Here is an 18022-nt window from a genome sequence, read left to right as displayed (position 1 = left end):
GTTAAACTCGCTTCCTAACAGATGCTTCTCAACACCCTTCAGCTATAAGAAATCACTGTTATACTTGCCCCATCCATTCACCCTTTCCATTCCTACCCTGCATCCTGAGTAGTTAACTCACAGATCTGGCATTTCTATACACTTCATGGCACACTTTTTTTTAGAACAAGACAGAACATAATAAGTAAATAAGTAAACAAAGCAGTTGACCTGCCTGGCATTCCATCCACTTTCTTACTCACAACCACGGGGGAAGAATCCCAGCACCAGTCCACCCCATGCGATGAGCTTGTCCCACCAAGGCTCGCAAGTGTTGGGCTTTTCCTGTTCTTCCCTTGCCAAAGCACCAGATGCTCACCGAGTTCACTTCTCCTTCCCACCCCATCTGTCTACTGTTCCAACATTTTCACATTTCTTCCTTCACTTGAACCATCATGCATTTGTTACGATTTTCCTCTAGAAAGAATGACTGGCAGTTCATCCCAGCCCACCTTAACCTTAAGTGGTTAATTCTGGCTCGGAAGCCCACTTTTACCATTAGAGTCTTCCACTTCCTCTGCCGGGGTAGCTTTTTGGGAGGAGTGGTGGGCATGCGAGGAGAGAAGGCTGACAATTCGTGGCCTGGGGAGGGTCAGGGCTTTCCCGTGGACCTTGAGGGAGTGTTCCTTCAACTGGCTGATTGTCATGGTGGAAAATGAGCACCAAGAACACTTGTAGGCATGTTCACCTGGAAGAGAAGGGTAAGGGACAGAATGGGAGGAAGAGAGAGGAAGGGCGTAGGGTGGGGTGGGAAACAAAGTAACACAGTTAGTTCACTCTGCAGAAGGGCTTCTCAAGCTTCCAGGTCTAAGAAGCCCCATGGACCCACTGCCTCCCCGTTCCCACCACCACAGTGCTCCTCTGGATCAAAACTCTTCAACAAGTTCCAAAACCAAGTGACCTGCTCCCTTTTCATTTCCTGCTCTACTTACAGGGATGATCCTATGGGTTTGATTCTCCAACCAGGAGTGAAACCAAGTGTCTATGATATATCTTTCAGAAAGTTCCCCAATCTCTTTCTTCCTCTCTCTGCTAGAAATGACCATGTCAGTTTTCATTCAAGGTTGCTTTTTATCATCTGCAGAAAATAACATGCTTAATTCTTATCCGAGGGTTTACCAGTGGCTTTCTAAGCACAAAGCTGCTCAGTGTAAACTCTATTGTGCTATTCTCATTCTTTTATTTCTTTGCTGACTCTACACCTTCCAGCTTCCATGTATCTAAATTTTATTTTTTGGGGGGGACCTCTTCACAAACCTCAGCATAAAACTCCATTTCCCTATCTAATCAATACTGCAAAAACAGGTAAAGATATTTCTGTAACTGAGAGAGAGTTGTGTATGTATAAATGTGTGCGTATGTGCATGTGTCTATCTCTAATATTCTTCAATGAACAGGACATTAAGTAAAAATAAGCGTCTTCCTTTTACTTTTATACCACCAAAATACTGCACAGATCACTATGACCAAATTTAAATAAGAGTGTGATTTACCTGGGTCCTAAGTCAGCTTTTAAATTAATTGCATTTTAAGAGGCAAGGGTGTGAAATGGTCATGCGTACGTTGCCCAACAGATATCCACTAGTTTGAACAACTCAGACAGTGGTCTGCTTTTTATGACAATAAGCTTAGAATGTTCATGCCTGTAACTCAGTAACAGCACTTCTGAGAGTTTATATTAAGGGACTATCCTTTAATACACAGAAAGCTTTATTTAGCAATACATTTATGCTTGAAAATGGTATGAAACAACTTAAATTTCCAATCAGAGGCAAAGGATTAAGTAAATGTGGGCAAATCTTCTTGGTGAATAAGCTCTCGAAGAGTTGTGGTAACACAGAAAATTATGAAAAATGAAATACTTATACTCAGAAAAACAGAAAGGCATAATACATTTTAGATTAAATTATGATCACAATTGTTCAAAATTATTAGAGAGGAGACAGCAGAAAGGAAACATCAAATGTTACCAACAGTGGTCTTTCAGTAATAAGATGATAGGTGGCTGACTGTATTTCTTCTTTCATTTCCAAATTTTCTCTAATGAACAGGTATTTTTAAATTCATTTTTAAGGTGACAATTAAAAACCAGAGACAAGGAAAGAGAAAGAAGTAGAGAGTAAGAGGAAGAAATGATCATCAGTAATGAGAGTTCTGTGGACAGCGAAGATGAACTGAGGACAGCGCTAGAGCAGCAGTGAGAAGACAAAGCCCTGCCCTTGCTTTTACACAGGCTGAGGTGGTTACTTCCCTGCCGCCTTGGAAATTACTAAATGGTTTCACATGCGCAGTGAGCACGGCACCCCACGTTCTGCATAAGCCTCCCCTTCACCACTGATGACTCCCAGAGCACGCATTTCCCAGAAAGCCTTGAGGAGAGCCCCACAAAGCCCTTGATGATGATGCAACATGCTACAGCCCAAGGCAGAAGGGCAGTTCAAAGACGTCAAAGGTGGCTGTCTCTGAGCCATTACCTAGGGCTTAACAGGAGAATGCTGGGCACTATCAATGAACAATGGTATTATATAGCATAAGAAATATACATATATACAGTATTACATATACAATAATATATATTTGTATTAATTATTGTAGATAACACTACTGCCCTCCTTACCCCAATTTTCAATTTGTTTAATGCAAGCCTGGCTCCAGGAACCTTGCTGGGTAGCATAACACTCAGAATTCAAATCCAGATTATTTGGTTAGTCTACATGACTTTTCATCCTTTAAAATAAAATCAAGTAAAATAATCCATCTAGAACAGACGAGATGAGTCAAGAGTCCTTGGGAAAACTGTACTGGCTTTTTCTCCAAGCCAAGCGACTCTCAGTGGCTAAGAACCATGTCACAGACACCAATGTTCCAGGGTGCGTAGAGAACCGAATCACACTGTTTCCGCTCTCTTTTCCTGGATGCTTCCCTCTTACCAGCCAGTGAGCAGAGAAGGCCAGTCTGCTTAGTCAGCTCCTAGAACATACACCTGAGCTCAATGCCCTGGGGTAAGCATACAGTCTCTGGCACTTGTTTCAAGTCCTTCCCACAGGCCAAACCATTTACCCAGCTCCCACTATGATTACAATATACAGAGGTTAAAGAAGAGTGGTTTGAACCCAGAAACCTCTTACTCCACGCAGTTCCGCAGAATTTTGTGGCGGTATAAAAATACTAACAGAGAAAAGCCCATACAGCGAATCTCCCTGTCCCATTCCTTAAGCCCAGGGTACTTTGGGCAGCTGGAAGGCTGGAGCAGTTTTACTCCATTAGTCAGTTCAACCCAACATCAAGGAAAAGCTGTCCAAACCTCTGAGAAGGCCACAGGCAGCTGTGGAGTCGGACTCTCGACAGTGACAGGGATCATCGTAAGGAGACCCCCAGGTTCCTCTCCACTGCCTTTCCGACTTCCGACCTGTGCCTTTTCTGGGCTGAGTTCTGATTAGCTACCTGCGGGCATCCTCTATCATATGCAAAGTGGAGAAGAACAGAAAAGAGAGACACTGTCTTATCTGTGATGAAGATACAGGTTTTTGTTCTGGAGTCTAATTCTTAGTGAACGGGTGATGTGGCCTTAAACAGGTCACTTGATTTTGAGTATCCATATCCTCACCTGATACTTAGGGTGACACAACCACTTACCCTTTAGGATGGTCATGAGGATTAAAATAAGATGAAATAGCATGCTCAGTGCAGAGCCCGATGAGATGGAACCACAGAGTGACAAGAGCCCAGCATAGCTCTCAGGTACTTGTGAACCAAAGTCGTTTCTTATCTAGTGTGTGGAAATGTATCTTAGGGCTTTTCATGAGGAATCTTACACATCTTCAGTTCTCTTATCCCTCTGAACTTCTTCAAGATTGCAACTTCATTTTAGTTGGGAATTATCTTTAGTGGATGTATCAATTATTGCATTTCCATTAGAGAAGCTAGGTATTTTAGAAATTTCTCTAAAAGACAAAACCTGTTGGTAGCATTAATCAACTGACATGGATGACGTGGGCTTGGTATTACTTTGGCTTGGGGCTAGTCTTAATTTTCTCTTTTAGGTCAAAATAAAACTAAATATATAAGCATCTCAAGAATAGCTTATTCTCATGTGTGGGCCAAGAGGCTTTTAAAATTTCACTCAATAAAGATCACTGGATTTCAAACTCAGAGAACTAGTGCATCGTGAATACCAACTCACCAGCATGAGCTTTGAGTATATGTGTTTTCAGCCGGCTGTTATATGAGGACTTGAAGGAGCAGAGTTTGCATCGGAATGGTTTATGGTGTCCGTGGTGGGTTTGCATATGGCGATCCAAGCTGGATGTAGAAAGAAAAACGAAAAGAAAATGACAGGATTAAAAAATTGCATACAATAATTTGATTGCCCCTTTCCATCTCTAAGCTGTTTGTTTTGTTACTTTCCAATGATTTGTTTTACCTACTCTAAAAAACAGGAAGCTCAAGGAAGCAGTCAAGAGTTTTTGGATTGAGAGACATGGATGGCATTGCTAACAGGTCTTGGTAAACACTACTTTTCCCTTCTCTAGAAGCACTGATAATTGGAAAAGGGCATCCAAAAAGGAAAGGTAAAATATGGGTGAATTCAAATTTTCTGCCAAGTCAGTGAAGAATACCTATCAAATAGCCCTTTATCTTGTTGAAAAAAAGAATAGGAATTAGAGAAATTCTGCATTTAAAAAGGGCTGAGTTTCTAAATCTTAATCCCATGTTCACAATGAACACTTGAGTCGAGAAGGGTTTTAAAGTGGTTGAACGACAGGCAACAGGCTATACTTCCAACGTCTTTGCAAATATGGAAGCAGAGCACAGGCATATTTAAAGGCTGTCATGTGACCCAAAGGCTGGTCATCCCTTCTGACAAATGCAACCATGTCTGCTGTACATCAGTCTTCCAGAAGCAACTTAGAAGGAAGTTATTTAATTATAGGGAATGCTCAGTATTTCATAATAACTAGTCTAAAAAATAATCAATCTACTAAACAAGGTGTGGGAAGAAGTTCTAATTTGTATCAGTACCCCAGAGAACTCAATTCCTTTCTAAATACTCATATGGGAATGATACTGTTTACCATCTAAACGCATAATGTTCTCTTGAGCTCCACAGCAGTGCTTCGAGATGCCTCTGGACACCTCCCTCGGGCTGCCCTTTAGCTATCTGGAACTCAACAAGCTCTCAACAAAACCATGACTTTTTTCTCCACAACAAAATCTTTTTCATTTCCTCCTTTCTCTAAGGGGCACTACCATTCCCAGTCAACGAGACCGGAAACCGAGGTGCCATTTGTACCCCCTATGTTAAGAGTTTTTCCAAGTCATGAAGGTCCTAGTTCCCTCAACCACGGCCAGAATCCCACCCTAACTTCTCGGACCAGCTACCACCACCGCCTCCTCATTGACCTCCCCCATCTTTTTTTCGACCCAACAGCATCAGAGTCAGATGCCGGGAATCAAATCCCAGCTATTACTTCTTATAAACTGTGTGGCCTTGGGCAAGTTAAATAATCTCTCTCTACTAAAGGGCCTTACTTTTCCTATCCATAAAATGGAGATCATTATGGGCCCGTACCACAGAGGGCTGTTCTGAGAATAAAATATTACTTGAATAAGCTTGAAGCAGCTTAGGGCAGTGCCTGGCACATAGTGGGGCTCAAAACATGTTAGCAATTATAACTTCAGTCATTTCAGAGGCTTCCTTTAACCAGTAATGAAAATTCCAAAGTACTAATTCCGTATTCGGAGACTCCAAATATGGTCTCAAGTGTTCAGACCTTATTTTCCACTGTTCCTTTAGATATAACTTAGATATCAGGAAACTGACCACCAGCTGGGCCCCGTGGGCCTCCGTCTTCCACAGGCTTGTGTTCTCCCCTACAGTGTATGTCCTTTCCACACCATTCAACTCCTATCTTCCTACTTTAAAACCGACTCAAATGCTTCCTGCTCTGTAAAACATTCCTGATTCTTGCAAAGTGGATGCCACATTTCCTTCTTTGAAACTTCATAGCGTTTTATTGATATATTTGTTAAAGACCGAATCATTTGTGTGCTTGCTTTATTTATAACCCAACTAGACCCTAAAAAGCCTCAGATCACTGACCATGTCCTGCTCATCTTTATGTCCCAGCACAGTGCCCAGCATAGGGCATACTCAGTCATTCACAATGATTTATCGAGGTTCTGCTGTGTGTCAGGAAACAGAGAGAGGCTGGTCAATAAAGACTTACTGAATTGATGAGAATACACAAATTTTATGCCAGCGCATGGATCTGATGACCAGATTAGGTATTAGGCTCTGTGTAGTAATAAAGAGTTTGTAAGTCACCCTGTCCTCTGTAGAAGTACTGCCTCCTCCTGCCTTTACACAAGCACTAACGAGCACTTTTTAAAAAAGCACATGGTCCAACACCTATTTTCAATTACCATAAAAATAAACCACGTCAGTCTTACCATCAGTCCCCTTCCCCCAAGACTGTAGAACACAGTGTGTGTGGCACACTTGTCTCTCTTAGACAGTTGAAAAAGAAAGGCACCACAAATTTGCTCCTTCTCAGGACCATCCCTCTTCCTATCGCCCTGAAAGGCCTTCCTTACCCAACACTGCAAACTGACAATTTCAAAGCTTTGATAGGCTCCCTCTCAACCACCTGTACTTCAAGGCCCTCTCTTGGGTATCCATAAACTCCTTTCCTTTCAGGGTCTTTTTAAAAATACCAAGCCATGATTCCATGAGTCTTTGGTCACACAGGTTGAGTTGATTGTCCTAATTTTACCTCCTTAGCCATGCAATTTCCCAAATGAAACTTTACTTCATCAAATGATGATGGAGTTCTGGATGAATGTTTGACAGATGTACCAGTAAACACATCTACTATCTGGTCTTCCCTTGCATGAACTAGAGCAATACCTCCAAAACTGTCATTTAAAAAAACACCTGTTACCAGCCAAGTCTAATGTCAACCACATTCTTAGGCCCAGTTTTCAGATAAGGTGACTGAGGCTCAAGGTAACAGCCAACTAAGCAGGCGGGAATCTTGAGAGGGGCCTCTGACTCCCTAAGGCCGTCTGCTCTAGCGTGGCTGCCTTCTGCTCTGACACTTCCTCCCAGTTACCACTTGTGACTCCTCCGGAGCACTTACTTGTGTCTGAAAGCAGAAACAAAGGAGCAATACTGGCAGCTGTACTTGTCCTCACGGGTGAACATGGCCAGGGCCAGATGGCTCCTCTCATGAGAACGCAGCCCCTGCATGGACATCAGGACTCGGTCACATTGACTACAATGGTATCCCCCCGGCCGGGTTTCATCCGCCAACATTCCATCAAGCAAGCAGTGTGCACCATCCACCCGGTCCACCAGGGTGCCGCCGGCATCTTTGGCAGCTTCCAGTCCATCCAAGAACAAGTGGGAAGGGTCCTCAGCCTCCTGCTAAGAGAACCACACACACACACATGCCCCACCAACAAAATAAATATCCATCATCGTAGCCCCCAGCTTTCCTCCTCTCCCTTCATGCTCCCAGACTCCTCAGTATGTCCTGGTAAGGCTTCCTCCCCTGCCTCTCTGGCTCCCTGACTGCCATTCTTCATGCAGTGGAGGTGATTTTAAGGCAACATGTTCAGACATAGGTTGCCTGGGAAGTGCGAGAGGGGCTCTCTCACTCTGAAGACAGTTCACTGATTTATCTCCCATCTTAAAAAGAAAATTCCAATTGGGATCCCATCTAAACTGACATAAAGCAGGGTTAGGGTTACGGTTCAGAGACAAGGAAGGAAGGAAGGAAGGAAGGAAGGAAGGAAGGAAGAGGAAAAAGCAGAGTAGTTTGGTCATCTAGGAGCCTTGGGCCATCACTGGGAAATGAAGTGAAGATCCTGTCCTTTGCCGCCCCTGCCCTGCAGATGATGACTTCACCCCTTGAATGAAGGTTGCTGTGTAATCAATCAAAAAAATTAAGGAGCAGCCTGGCTTTAAATCGCGTATGTGTCAAGGTGGCTCCTTGGATTACTGATTACCCAGGAAGAGCTGCTCTGTCTCCCTCGAGTGGTTCCAGAAAACATGCCAGGGACACACCACAGTGGCGTGAAAGAAGCTGATGCCACTGTGCCTGGGTGCCACTGCTCTGCAAACAGCCACAAGGCTTCAGTCTTCAAGAATAGCAGAGACTTAACCTCTATGCCACACTGGCAAAACAGGGTGCAAGATCAAGAAGCGCAGATGACAAAAATATATTCACATAGCCACAGCCCTGAACTAACTTCTCTGCTCAAAAATGATTAAGTACTTAGCAATCTCCTGGAAGGCAGGGATGGTGGCTTGTTATTGAAACAGTGGCTGCTGTTAGGATTATGTTATTCAAAACAGGTGGCCTTATAATGGTTGTGGGAGAGGGAAGGCATTTGTCAGCAACATATGGGGAGAGGGGATGAGGAAGCAAATCAGGTCAGCGGGCTCTCACGGCCAACTGTGACTTAGAGGCTTTTCGTTTCAGATTTAGTGTTTCTCACGCTCCTCGGAGGACCCAGGATAAGAAGTAAGAGACAGATTCTCCTGGGGTATCTGCACCATCAGCCAGATGAGAACAGTAAGAAGTCAGGCAGTGGGAGGAGCAGAAGATGATGGGAACAGAACCCACTTGATTCGTCTCAAGAGCTCGGGTAACTCGGAAGAGCAAACACGTAATGGCACTAAATGCAGAACAGAAGGACGACCCAAAGCCTCCTGTACCGAGAGGCCCGGATCTTCTGTTTCCGCCAAACTATCCACGTGGAAGGCAACCAGATCGAAACGCGACCGGGTCGAGACACGGAAGGTGAGGAAGGTCCAACCTGCAAAGAAATCAAAACAAGCCAGACCAATCCAAGCATAACTCAGGAATGCCCACATTCTGGGAGACCCTTTCCTGAGCTGCTTTGAGCAAGGGAGTTAATCAGTAACCCACAGGGCTCGCACACAGGAATGCTCATCCAGACCTTTTCAGTCCTCACCTTCACGGCGGCCGACACGGCGGGGACACTGCCATACTGGACGTGCTTCCGGAGGTGATTGCAGATGGCTCGCAGCGTCGGGTGCACTTCCACACAGAATTTACATTTGTAGCCCACCACCTTCCTCTCCTTGATCTTTGGCACCTCTTCTAAGTGACCAAAAGGCTGGTAAAATACAGTGGTAGCCATCAGTACTCCGAGCCTGCCCTCGATTGCGGCATTTATTCTTGGAGCTTACTAGCACACTTTATTTTAAAGCAGATTAGCAGGTTAAAAACTGAGGGAGAGCAACGTGAGTATTTTTACGTAACGAATTTGTGAGAGTCGCGGAGCACTGCCTACTATGCAGAGTCTCTGGAACCCAGACATGTTACAACTGGTGAGTAGAGAAGATTTCTGCGGAGACGCCTCATCATCACCGCCACCAAGTTATCTGGTTTTCCAGCCAATTTCAACTACGCAGGTGAGCCGTTGCACAGCTAAGCCATTAGCGAACTTCTTGACCCAAAAAAAAAATAAAAATCTACTCCTTGAGAGGTCGGGTTCCTGTAGCAGACACTGCAGACCAAGGCGTGGCTGAGAAGCGCTAGTGATACCAAAAGGTGGCCCACAACTGCCTTAGGCAAGAAAGAGCAAGCATTGTCGTGTAACTGGGCCGCAGATAAGGCTACCCCGCAGGAGGAGAGACAGAGAACCACCCCAACCCTCCCCTGGGGAGCCTTGTGGGGAGTGAGAGGGAGGCAACAGGACTATGGAGGAGGGCGAGCAGAGAATGGGGGATAATCGGGCTTGGGATGTTTAATTGACTTATTGACTCTCTGGCAAGCTAAGTCACTAGGAAGCCTGTAGCGCTCTGGCTGGCAGCGGAGACGTGCACGTGGGCACCAGTGACGAGAGGCCTCCTGGGGGAAGGGAAATCAAAACATATCCTTACCCTCTCTTGTTTGAAATCTGCAAATGCACCATCTGCATATTTCTGCTTGCTCAAAAGCTGTTTCCTCCTCTCCTGGCGTTTGGCACGCTTCTGGAATTCCTCATTGTGAATGTTCAAGTGTGAGGTCAGCTCCGCTGTGCTTTGCAGTTTGCTATCACAGTGCTTACACTGGTAGACGGAGTTCTGCCAGCGGGAGCCGTTGCCCAGAATGACGAAGTCCCTCTTCAGGTCCCGACTGTGGTGGTCAGTGTAATGCATGCACAGCAGCTCTGCCGTGCTGAAGGAGAGCTTGAAGCATTTGATGCAGCGGAACGGGAGCCACTCGATTTCCTGCGCTTCATTTCCCTCCACCTCGGCTTTTTCAAAGCTGCCTCTCTCTTCCTCTTCCATCAGCACAGGCCTCTCGTGCTCGTCGGCATAGACGGCGGTGAAGTAGCCCCCCAGCTTGCTGGCGTGCTGCTTCTTTGGGAACACCCCCGGGTGGCGCTTCATGTAATGGGACACGATGCCCTTCTTGCTGAAGGACTGGAAGGAACAAAGGGAGCACTTTTTCTTCTCCACTGCGCGCCGGAGCTCCTCGCTGAGCTGCGGGGAGTCATCCTTGGGCGGGGATGGGATGATCACCTTGTTGGGCTTGTCGCTGATGGTCCTGGAGGCCGCCAGGCAGTGCGTGTAGTATGCGTCAATGTCATGGCGCTTCTGGTAGTGGGCCGCCAGCCCTTTGCGGATGGGGTTGGTGTAGGCACACAGAGCGCACTTGAACAGGTTGTTCTTGCCCTCCGGCTGCGCCCGGACATTGTTGTGTTTGATGCGGTAGTGCCTGGCAATCCCCTTCCTGGTGGAGCAGAAGTACTTGCAGAGCTGGCACCGGAACACAGTGTGGGAGACCAGGTGTGAGGTAGAGAAGTGAGAAGTGGACACGGGCTCCTCTCCCACCTCCTCCTCAGTGATGGACACTTGGGAGGGGCTCACTTCAGTGGTTATCTCGGGCTCAAGGGACACTGGCAGCTTCGGGGGCGACTGGGAAAAGACATCAAATTCAGGCTGGTTGTGATACTTCTCATAGTGGATTTTGAGCTTCTCCAAAGTGCCATGAGTGTACGGACACAGTTTGCAGCGGTAGGCACCGTACCCTTGCTTGAAGATCCTGCTCGTCTCCTCCACGTCATTCTGGGCTATGTCGGCAGACTGCTCCACATCATGCACGAAGTCCTCGGCGGTCACCTTGATGGACGGGTGTCGCTTCTGGTAGTGGGTCAGGACGCCATGGATGCGGGTGTTGATGTATGGGCAGTGCCTGCACTTGTAGACGGCGCCGGGGTTAATGTCGATGTCCTGGGCAAAGTCGGCGGCCTTCACTTTCATGCCAGGGTGCTTCTTCCCATAATGGGTGAGAAGGCCGTGCAAGTTGTTATACTCTGACTGGCACACGGTACACTGGTACGGGGTGGAGGATATGGCGGGGTTGGCGGAAGCTAGTTGGATGCTCTTCTCTGGGGAAAGGCTTGCATCCTCTGGGCATTCAGCTTCCTGCTCGGGGAGTGGAGGGGGCATAGTGTTATCACAACTCATGGGGCCCACCAACTCTTCGGTTGGAGGAAGGGGGTTCTCCACAGCATCTTTCTCCTTAATTATGTCCAGGAGCACCGACTCGTCACCATTCATGGCCCAGGGGTGGAATGCTTGGTAGTGATTGGTGATGTCCCAGATGGAGAGAGCTTCAAAAACACAGTCTCTGCATCTGTATGTTTTGGCTTCAGCTGGCATCGTGAGAGAGGGAGGGGATGGGTCTGGCCCAGCCCAGAGTTTAGTAGCCATGTAAGTATAGTCGACGTAATGCTCCGGGTGCCTCCTCTGGTAATGAAGGAGCAAGCCAGTGGGCTCTGTGTGCGAATAGATGCACCACTCACAGTGGTAGCCAGCTTCTATCAAGCCATCTAGGAACGCCCACCGCATGATGGATGTGACGGTGGCCTTCAGGGCAGGGTGGTCTTTCTTGATATGCTTCCTCAGTGCATAAAAGTAGGGGGAGGTATAGGAGCACTGCCTACATTTGAGTGCTCGGAGTTTCGTTTTGTCCCGCTCCACATTTGAGGCGGGGACAAGCACACAACTGGCAGGCTTCCTCTGGTTCCTATCACAGAGGCTTCGAATGGTGGCCGTGTGTTGCCGGATCACATCCGCGTTGGCCTTGAAGTCTCGATGCTTCTTCTGATAATGAATGAGGACACCTTTGACCGTCCGGTTCCCATAATCACAGTGCTGGCAAAAGAACATCTCGTTCTCCACAGGGGGGCCATCTCGCTCAGAGCTGCTTCGGTTCAGCTGCATGGGGGCAGGTGGCCGAGGGGAGCCTTGGGGCCCCTCAGCCCCTCTCATCACTGCAGCTGTGGGAGGAGCCTGCCTGATATATTTGGCAGTAACCTTTATTTCTGGGTGTCTTTTCTGGTAGTGGACAAGTACTCCCACAACTGACCGATTGCTGTAGGAACAGTGTTTGCAGTAGTAAAGCTCAGTACTGAGGTCTGGTGGCGGGGGTTGTGGGGGGGGTGGGGAACCCATGTTGGACATTTTGGGAGACATTGGAGCACCCACCTCAAATGATAATTGAGAAAGGGCAGAGCCCCTGTCCACAGACACCATTCGCATGGTTTTCTGGATCCTAAAGTAGGAAGCCTTTTCTTCAGGGTGTTTCTTCTGATAATGAACCAAGACAGAATGCATGTTGGGGCTGGCGAATGAGCAAACATCACAATCGTAAACGACAACGGTGTTAACTGAGGGGTCCTTCTGATTTTCACATTCTGGAGAAAAGGTCTTTGAAGGAGTGTTTTTATTAAACGTAGCCGGCATACCACCACCACGAGACACAGGAGTGGAAGTTGCCATGTTTTTGGGAGCCGAATTCAGAATCTCCCGCAGAGTCTGCGATTCCGTACTCAGTCCCTCCTGCTGCTCCACGACATAGCTTGAAAATATCATTGCATTGTTAATCTTAACCGTGGGATGCATTCTTTGGTAATGTGGCATCAGGCTTCTCACATTCGGGCTAGTGTAGGAACAAAACCGACACCGGTAGATCAGGTCCGAATGGTCAAAGTTGAGCACGTTCATGGCTTCTGGATGGTGTTCGCCGTAATGCTGCTGCAGATCTTCGAAGTTGGTATAATCGATGTAGCATTCCAGGCACCTGTACACTGCACTGTGATCATTGGGGTCCAAGATGTACCTAAAGCTGAATTTAATGTACGGGTGCATTCGTTGGTAGTGGGTGCTGACACTCCGGGCAGATTTGTTGTTGAAGTCACAGTGTTTGCAATAGTAAAGTCTTCCAGAGTCACTAAAGTCTGTATTTTCATTGTTGTGCTCAGTTCCATACATAGGAGTCTGGGTGTTTAGCAGAGCCGTACTGGAAACCTGGTGATCTTTCATGGTCGTCGAAGAGCCGTAATAATCCTCTTCATCTTCAGAAAGGGTGAGCTCAATCTCAGCCCCGTTGGTGGCATTGTAGTCGTGGGTGACACTTCTGAAGTTGGGCTCCTTCTGGGACTCACTGGTGTCTCTCACCCAAATCTGTTGGGCTGAAAACGGAGTGGGCACCTCCAGGATCGGCTCGGCTGGCTCTTCTTCCCTGTCCAGTTCAACCTCTATCTCCACTTCATTGTCTTCCTCTTCCTCCTCGTCATCCTCGACATTGATCACTGCGTCTTCCTGCTGTTTGGTTTGGTTAATTTTGCTCTGCAGGTTGCTTGCTATCTCGTCAATCCTGGTTCTCTTCTTCACGGGTGATAAATCAAGAGGAAAGTCATTAGCGAGCTTCCTAGAGGCCTTAGCTACAAAATTGTTCTTGGAGGACAACCCAAGAATTGAGGTCTGACTTTTCTTCACAGTGTTGCTGGAAGAGGGGTGGCTGTCTGTCTCGCATTCCAATGGTAGGCTTGAGGGCTGCCCCTCGAATTTTGGCAAGTTGTCACAGAATGAGTGTTTGTGCTGCTGATGAACCCTTAGCCCTTTCAGGGTTGTGGTGGAGTAATTACACATGGTGCACTTGTAGGGGTGCAGGGGCGGGGCTGGCACGGGGGGCTGCGGCTGTGGGGGTGGGGGCTGGGGCGGCACCTGATGTGCAGGCTGTGGCTGTGATGGGGGCGGGGGAGGGGGCGGTGGTGGCGGCTGTTGCAAGGCATCTAACATGACTCCCGACTTTCTGCCATTGATGCTCGAGCTCTCATAGGCCACTACACCTTCATTCAGTGAGGAAGAAATGCCTTCGCTCTGGGAATTCACAGCATCCCAATCTGACATTGTACCCGTGTGACACTGTTTGTGAGCCCCAAGTTTTAATGAGCTCTTGCAAGTAAATGGACATTCGTCACATTTGTAGACAGCTGTCTTTCCAGATAAGTGGATGTTCTCTATGTGACGGGAGATGCTACGCCGATGCATGGTGAGGAAAGGACAAAAGGGGCACTGGAACCTATTCATGAATCTCCTAAATGGAATTCCCTTGGTCTCCAATAATTTGTTGCCATCTGAGCCCATCAGCTGTTCGGCAGACATGCCTGATACCTGGTGATCCATAGCATTTAAACCATTCTCACTGTCTATTTCATTTAACTCTTCATCAGAACTAGAGTCATTCAGCATGCTGTTAGTTTCCAGGTCAGCAGAAGAATTGGTCATGTCAGCCATTCCATAACGGGATCTCTCTGCCAAGTTCACTAGGCCGGAATTGTGAGGTGACTTGGGCTTCATCTGGGGGTAAGACATGGGCGAAAACTTGGAAGTGGAAGAAGCATTGGGTCTCATGATGGAGTTACTGATGGAGCCCCGGTAGTTGGAGACGTTGGTGCTGGGGATCTCCCGGCTTGCAGTATTCATGGACAGATAGGTGGAGTTGGAAGTGGGGCTGGGAGCACTTTTGTTCTGCACATCAGGCAGATTAGTCCCTTCTTGCTGCTGTCTGAGACTAGAGAGGATCTTGACCATGCTGCGGTGTTTCTTCATCATGTGGTCACACCAGCGTTCACGGCGAGGGGTCTGGTAGCTGCACCACTCACAGCAGAAGTTACCTCGAGATTTGGTCAAAGGCTTGACCATGGATTCTAAAATGCTGCGCTCTACGACCTCTGCAGGCAATTCCTTGCAGGGATCCTGCAGGGACACGGGTGGGACCATGGGGTCTGGCATCGGAGCAGGGGTGGGGAGGGAAGCAGTGGTCTCCTTCAAATTGCTTTTGTGATACATCTTCTGATGCTTGATTATTCTTGCCCTCCTTGGTGACTTGTATGTGCAAAACTGGCAAGAGAAGACCTTTCCAAATCCCTCATGCATCATGATATTGTAATTTAAGGATCCTGGAACAGGGAGTCCCGCCGAACTCCCTTCAGCTTGAGCTCCGTGGACCTTCCTGGTGTGTTCAATGAGGAGGTTTTTTGACCTGAAGTAGCGTACGCAGAACTTGCACTGAAAAAACTTGTTTGTTGGTCTGGGATTCGGGACAATATGCTGACTGTAATATCCTGAACTGTGGCCATAGTAACTTCCAGTCCCCAGTGCAGTTGCATTTTGACCTAAAGAGAAAGCATAAGGTAAGTGGGAAAAGCAAAGCTGAGCAAAGCATAAGAGAATTAAGGAAATCAGTCATGCACATCAATTTTTTCTTTTCAAGTATTCTTCATTAGTCAACATCACATTCAAAAGGCCTACCATCTCAAGGTGAGGCCCTGGAGAGAATTAACGGAGCATCAATGAACATACACACATGGCTTCTCATGGTCAAAGACGCGGTGCTCAGCTTTAGGTACAATCCTCCTATCTTCTCCATTAATGTGCCATATCGCTATAAAAATACAAGTTTCACAGACTGCATTATTCATTCTAGAACTTTCTAAGATAGTACCTTGTTCTCCAAATTGAAAGGAAACTTAAGAGACCCAGGAAGCTGAAAGGACAATAACCTAGAATACTCAGGAAGAGGAACGTGACATCCAAACCACAATCCAGTTTCTAGTTTCAAGTAGCACCTTGGTACCTCAATTTACATTAAGCACAACAGAAACTTGCAGCTTTGAAGAGGGGCTTGAAAGCCATGACTTGCTGCTTCCCCACTTCTCTCCCTCACAAACATGAAGTGGAGAAACACAAATAGGAGGAGCAAGAATCTCTTAGAAGCCACACCTACCAAGGACCATGGCCACAGGCTAAAAATAGCCAGGAGCAATGAAATAGATCAGATTGGCCGAGTTGAGGACAGATTTACCTGATAAATCTTCTGCAATCGCAAATTCATCCTTTATAGAAGAAAACTCCACCTCTGTCTGATTACTGGCATTCATGGACCCGGATCGTGGCTCATCAGCATTGTCTTCAGCGACATCAGTTGGCTGCAGAAACGCTGTGTGGACATCCTGAATGTGCGCCTTGAGATCTTCGTAAGATGGGGCTCTGAAGTCACAGCCATCACACTGAAGCACCTCCATGATCTGGGTCTACTCTCTCACATTAGGAACCTGGGGGAGAAGTCAGAACAAAACATGTTGAAGAATGTACCAACTGCACAGCCCAAGCAAACAGGGCTACAAGTGCAGTAATGGAAAAAATTCCACTACGGGCAGATTTCTCCTACTGAACTTTGCCAGTTGGAACAGTGGCCAAAGAAAGGCAATCAGGCATAATAGGGATGCTGTCCTTGACTTCATAACTTCAAAGAAGGGGGGGAAAAACCAGATAAACTTTTTCTAGCCTGATACGACTATATCTTCAAAAGACATTTGTCAAGGAAACCCTTAATACTTCAAAAGTTTTAGTAGTTTCTGAATTTCTTGAGTGAATTCAAATTTCTTAGGAAGTTAATATTGATTTTGATTCTTTCTGGGACCCTTTTTTTTTTGGACTAGAACTTTCTCAGTAGTAAAGAGGATGTCCACACAGGACAGGACAAATTCCAATCTTCATTAGCTGTTGTAATATAGTGACATTGATGTTTATCACCAACTGGTGAAACAGTATTGAATCTTGGAGTGGTGGCAGAAAGAGCATTTTTGTACCTTTTATTATAATAATATCTTAACTAATATTGCACACACCTCTTTCCTCCAGTTCCCAGTTTAGTATGTTTTTTTTCCATGAACAAAATGGTCATTTGCTTTTTACCACCTACCAACTGTAACCTAACAGATTCTCCAATCTAATTAGGTCATAAAATATTTCTCATGTGATTTTTAAACAACCAACTTTAGATGACAGTCCAGTTTCTAGTTTCAAGTAGCACCTTGGTACCTCAATTTACATTAAGCACAACAGAAACTTGCAGCTTTGGAGAGGGGCTTGAAAGCCATGACTTGCTGCTTCCCCACTTCTCTCCCTCACAAACATGGAGTGGAGACTTTACTTAAACACAAATAGCTTTGAATAAAGCGAAACTTACCCAGCTACCTTCACTCTGCCGTTTACCGCGTGACTGAAAGATACAGAGAGCTTCCCACTAACTCAATGGAGAGGCCCACCAGTAAGAACTTTAAAATGTATTAGGTGTAGTCCTTCCTATCTTAATATATATCCTGAGTTGAGGTACCCAGTTATTACCTTAATGAGTGAGTGACTTCACTGAGCTCACTGCAAACTCTACTGAGTCGCTGGAATCTAGAACCAGATGTCCAAGAACTAAAGCTGTAGCCAAATCTTTCTATACTTATATTGTGTGGCAACTTCCTATGCTTTTATTGTAAAAGATAAATTATTTCTGCAGGAGGAACAAGGTCTAGTAAAATGTCAATGCAGTGAAAGGAGCCATTGCAGGAGGATTTTCCATGAAAGAATGTTCCTGCTGATAGACTGCTAAAATAACTTCTGGCAAGTCCAGCTCTGGACGGACTGAGCTTGCAGAGTGAGACACATATTTAACTCCTCTTCTTTCACCCAGCAATTTATCCTTTTTCAATAAACAGTGAACTGTGCACCAGAGTCTTTTCAGCTAACTAAGTCTCAATATTCCAGATACACAAGCTTTTATGTCTAAGCACCAACCCAAATTGTGTGGAAGAGGTTGCTATCAGCTCTGGATCA

At 46.4% G+C, this 18022-nt stretch overlaps 1 protein-coding gene and 1 long non-coding RNA gene across 10 annotated transcripts in view; one reads left to right on the top strand and one right to left on the bottom strand.

The window, feature by feature from the left end:
• Positions 1 to 18022, bottom strand: part of ZNF462 (zinc finger protein 462) — a 140154-nt gene that overhangs the window by 68885 nt on the left and 53247 nt on the right. For 5 of the 9 annotated variants that reach the window (XR_008996577.1, XR_008996578.1, XR_008996579.1 and 2 more), the window contains exons 2-7: positions 16218 to 16467; positions 9959 to 15528; positions 9025 to 9189; positions 7182 to 7468; positions 4223 to 4341; positions 536 to 727 (exon numbers count right to left, since the gene is read on the bottom strand). Coding sequence is in view for 6 of the 9 variants with exons in the window: in XM_057498906.1 (XP_057354889.1) it covers positions 536 to 727; positions 4223 to 4341; positions 7182 to 7468; positions 9025 to 9189; positions 9959 to 15528; positions 16218 to 16437 (6553 nt within the window). In the remaining 3 variants the exon portion in view is untranslated. Of the gene's footprint in view, positions 1 to 535; positions 728 to 1854; positions 3998 to 4222; positions 4342 to 7181; positions 7469 to 9024; positions 9190 to 9958; positions 15529 to 16217; positions 16468 to 18022 lie in introns of those variants that run through there. The other 4 variants (XM_057498907.1, XM_036903305.2, XM_036903308.2 and 1 more) reach the window with 4 other exon arrangements.
• LOC118921508 (uncharacterized) overlaps positions 16346 to 18022 on the top strand; it is a 51948-nt gene continuing 50271 nt past the window's right edge. The window contains exon 1 of the long non-coding RNA XR_005028360.2: positions 16346 to 16478. This is a non-coding gene — a long non-coding RNA (uncharacterized LOC118921508). The remainder of the gene's footprint in view (positions 16479 to 18022) is intronic.

This window comes from Manis pentadactyla, chromosome 3 (assembly GCF_030020395.1).
Source record: "Manis pentadactyla isolate mManPen7 chromosome 3, mManPen7.hap1, whole genome shotgun sequence".
Classification (NCBI taxonomy): domain Eukaryota; kingdom Metazoa; phylum Chordata; class Mammalia; order Pholidota; family Manidae; genus Manis; species Manis pentadactyla.
The sequence above is the reverse complement of the archived record's forward strand: the minus strand, read 5'-3'. Positions and strand labels throughout refer to the sequence as shown.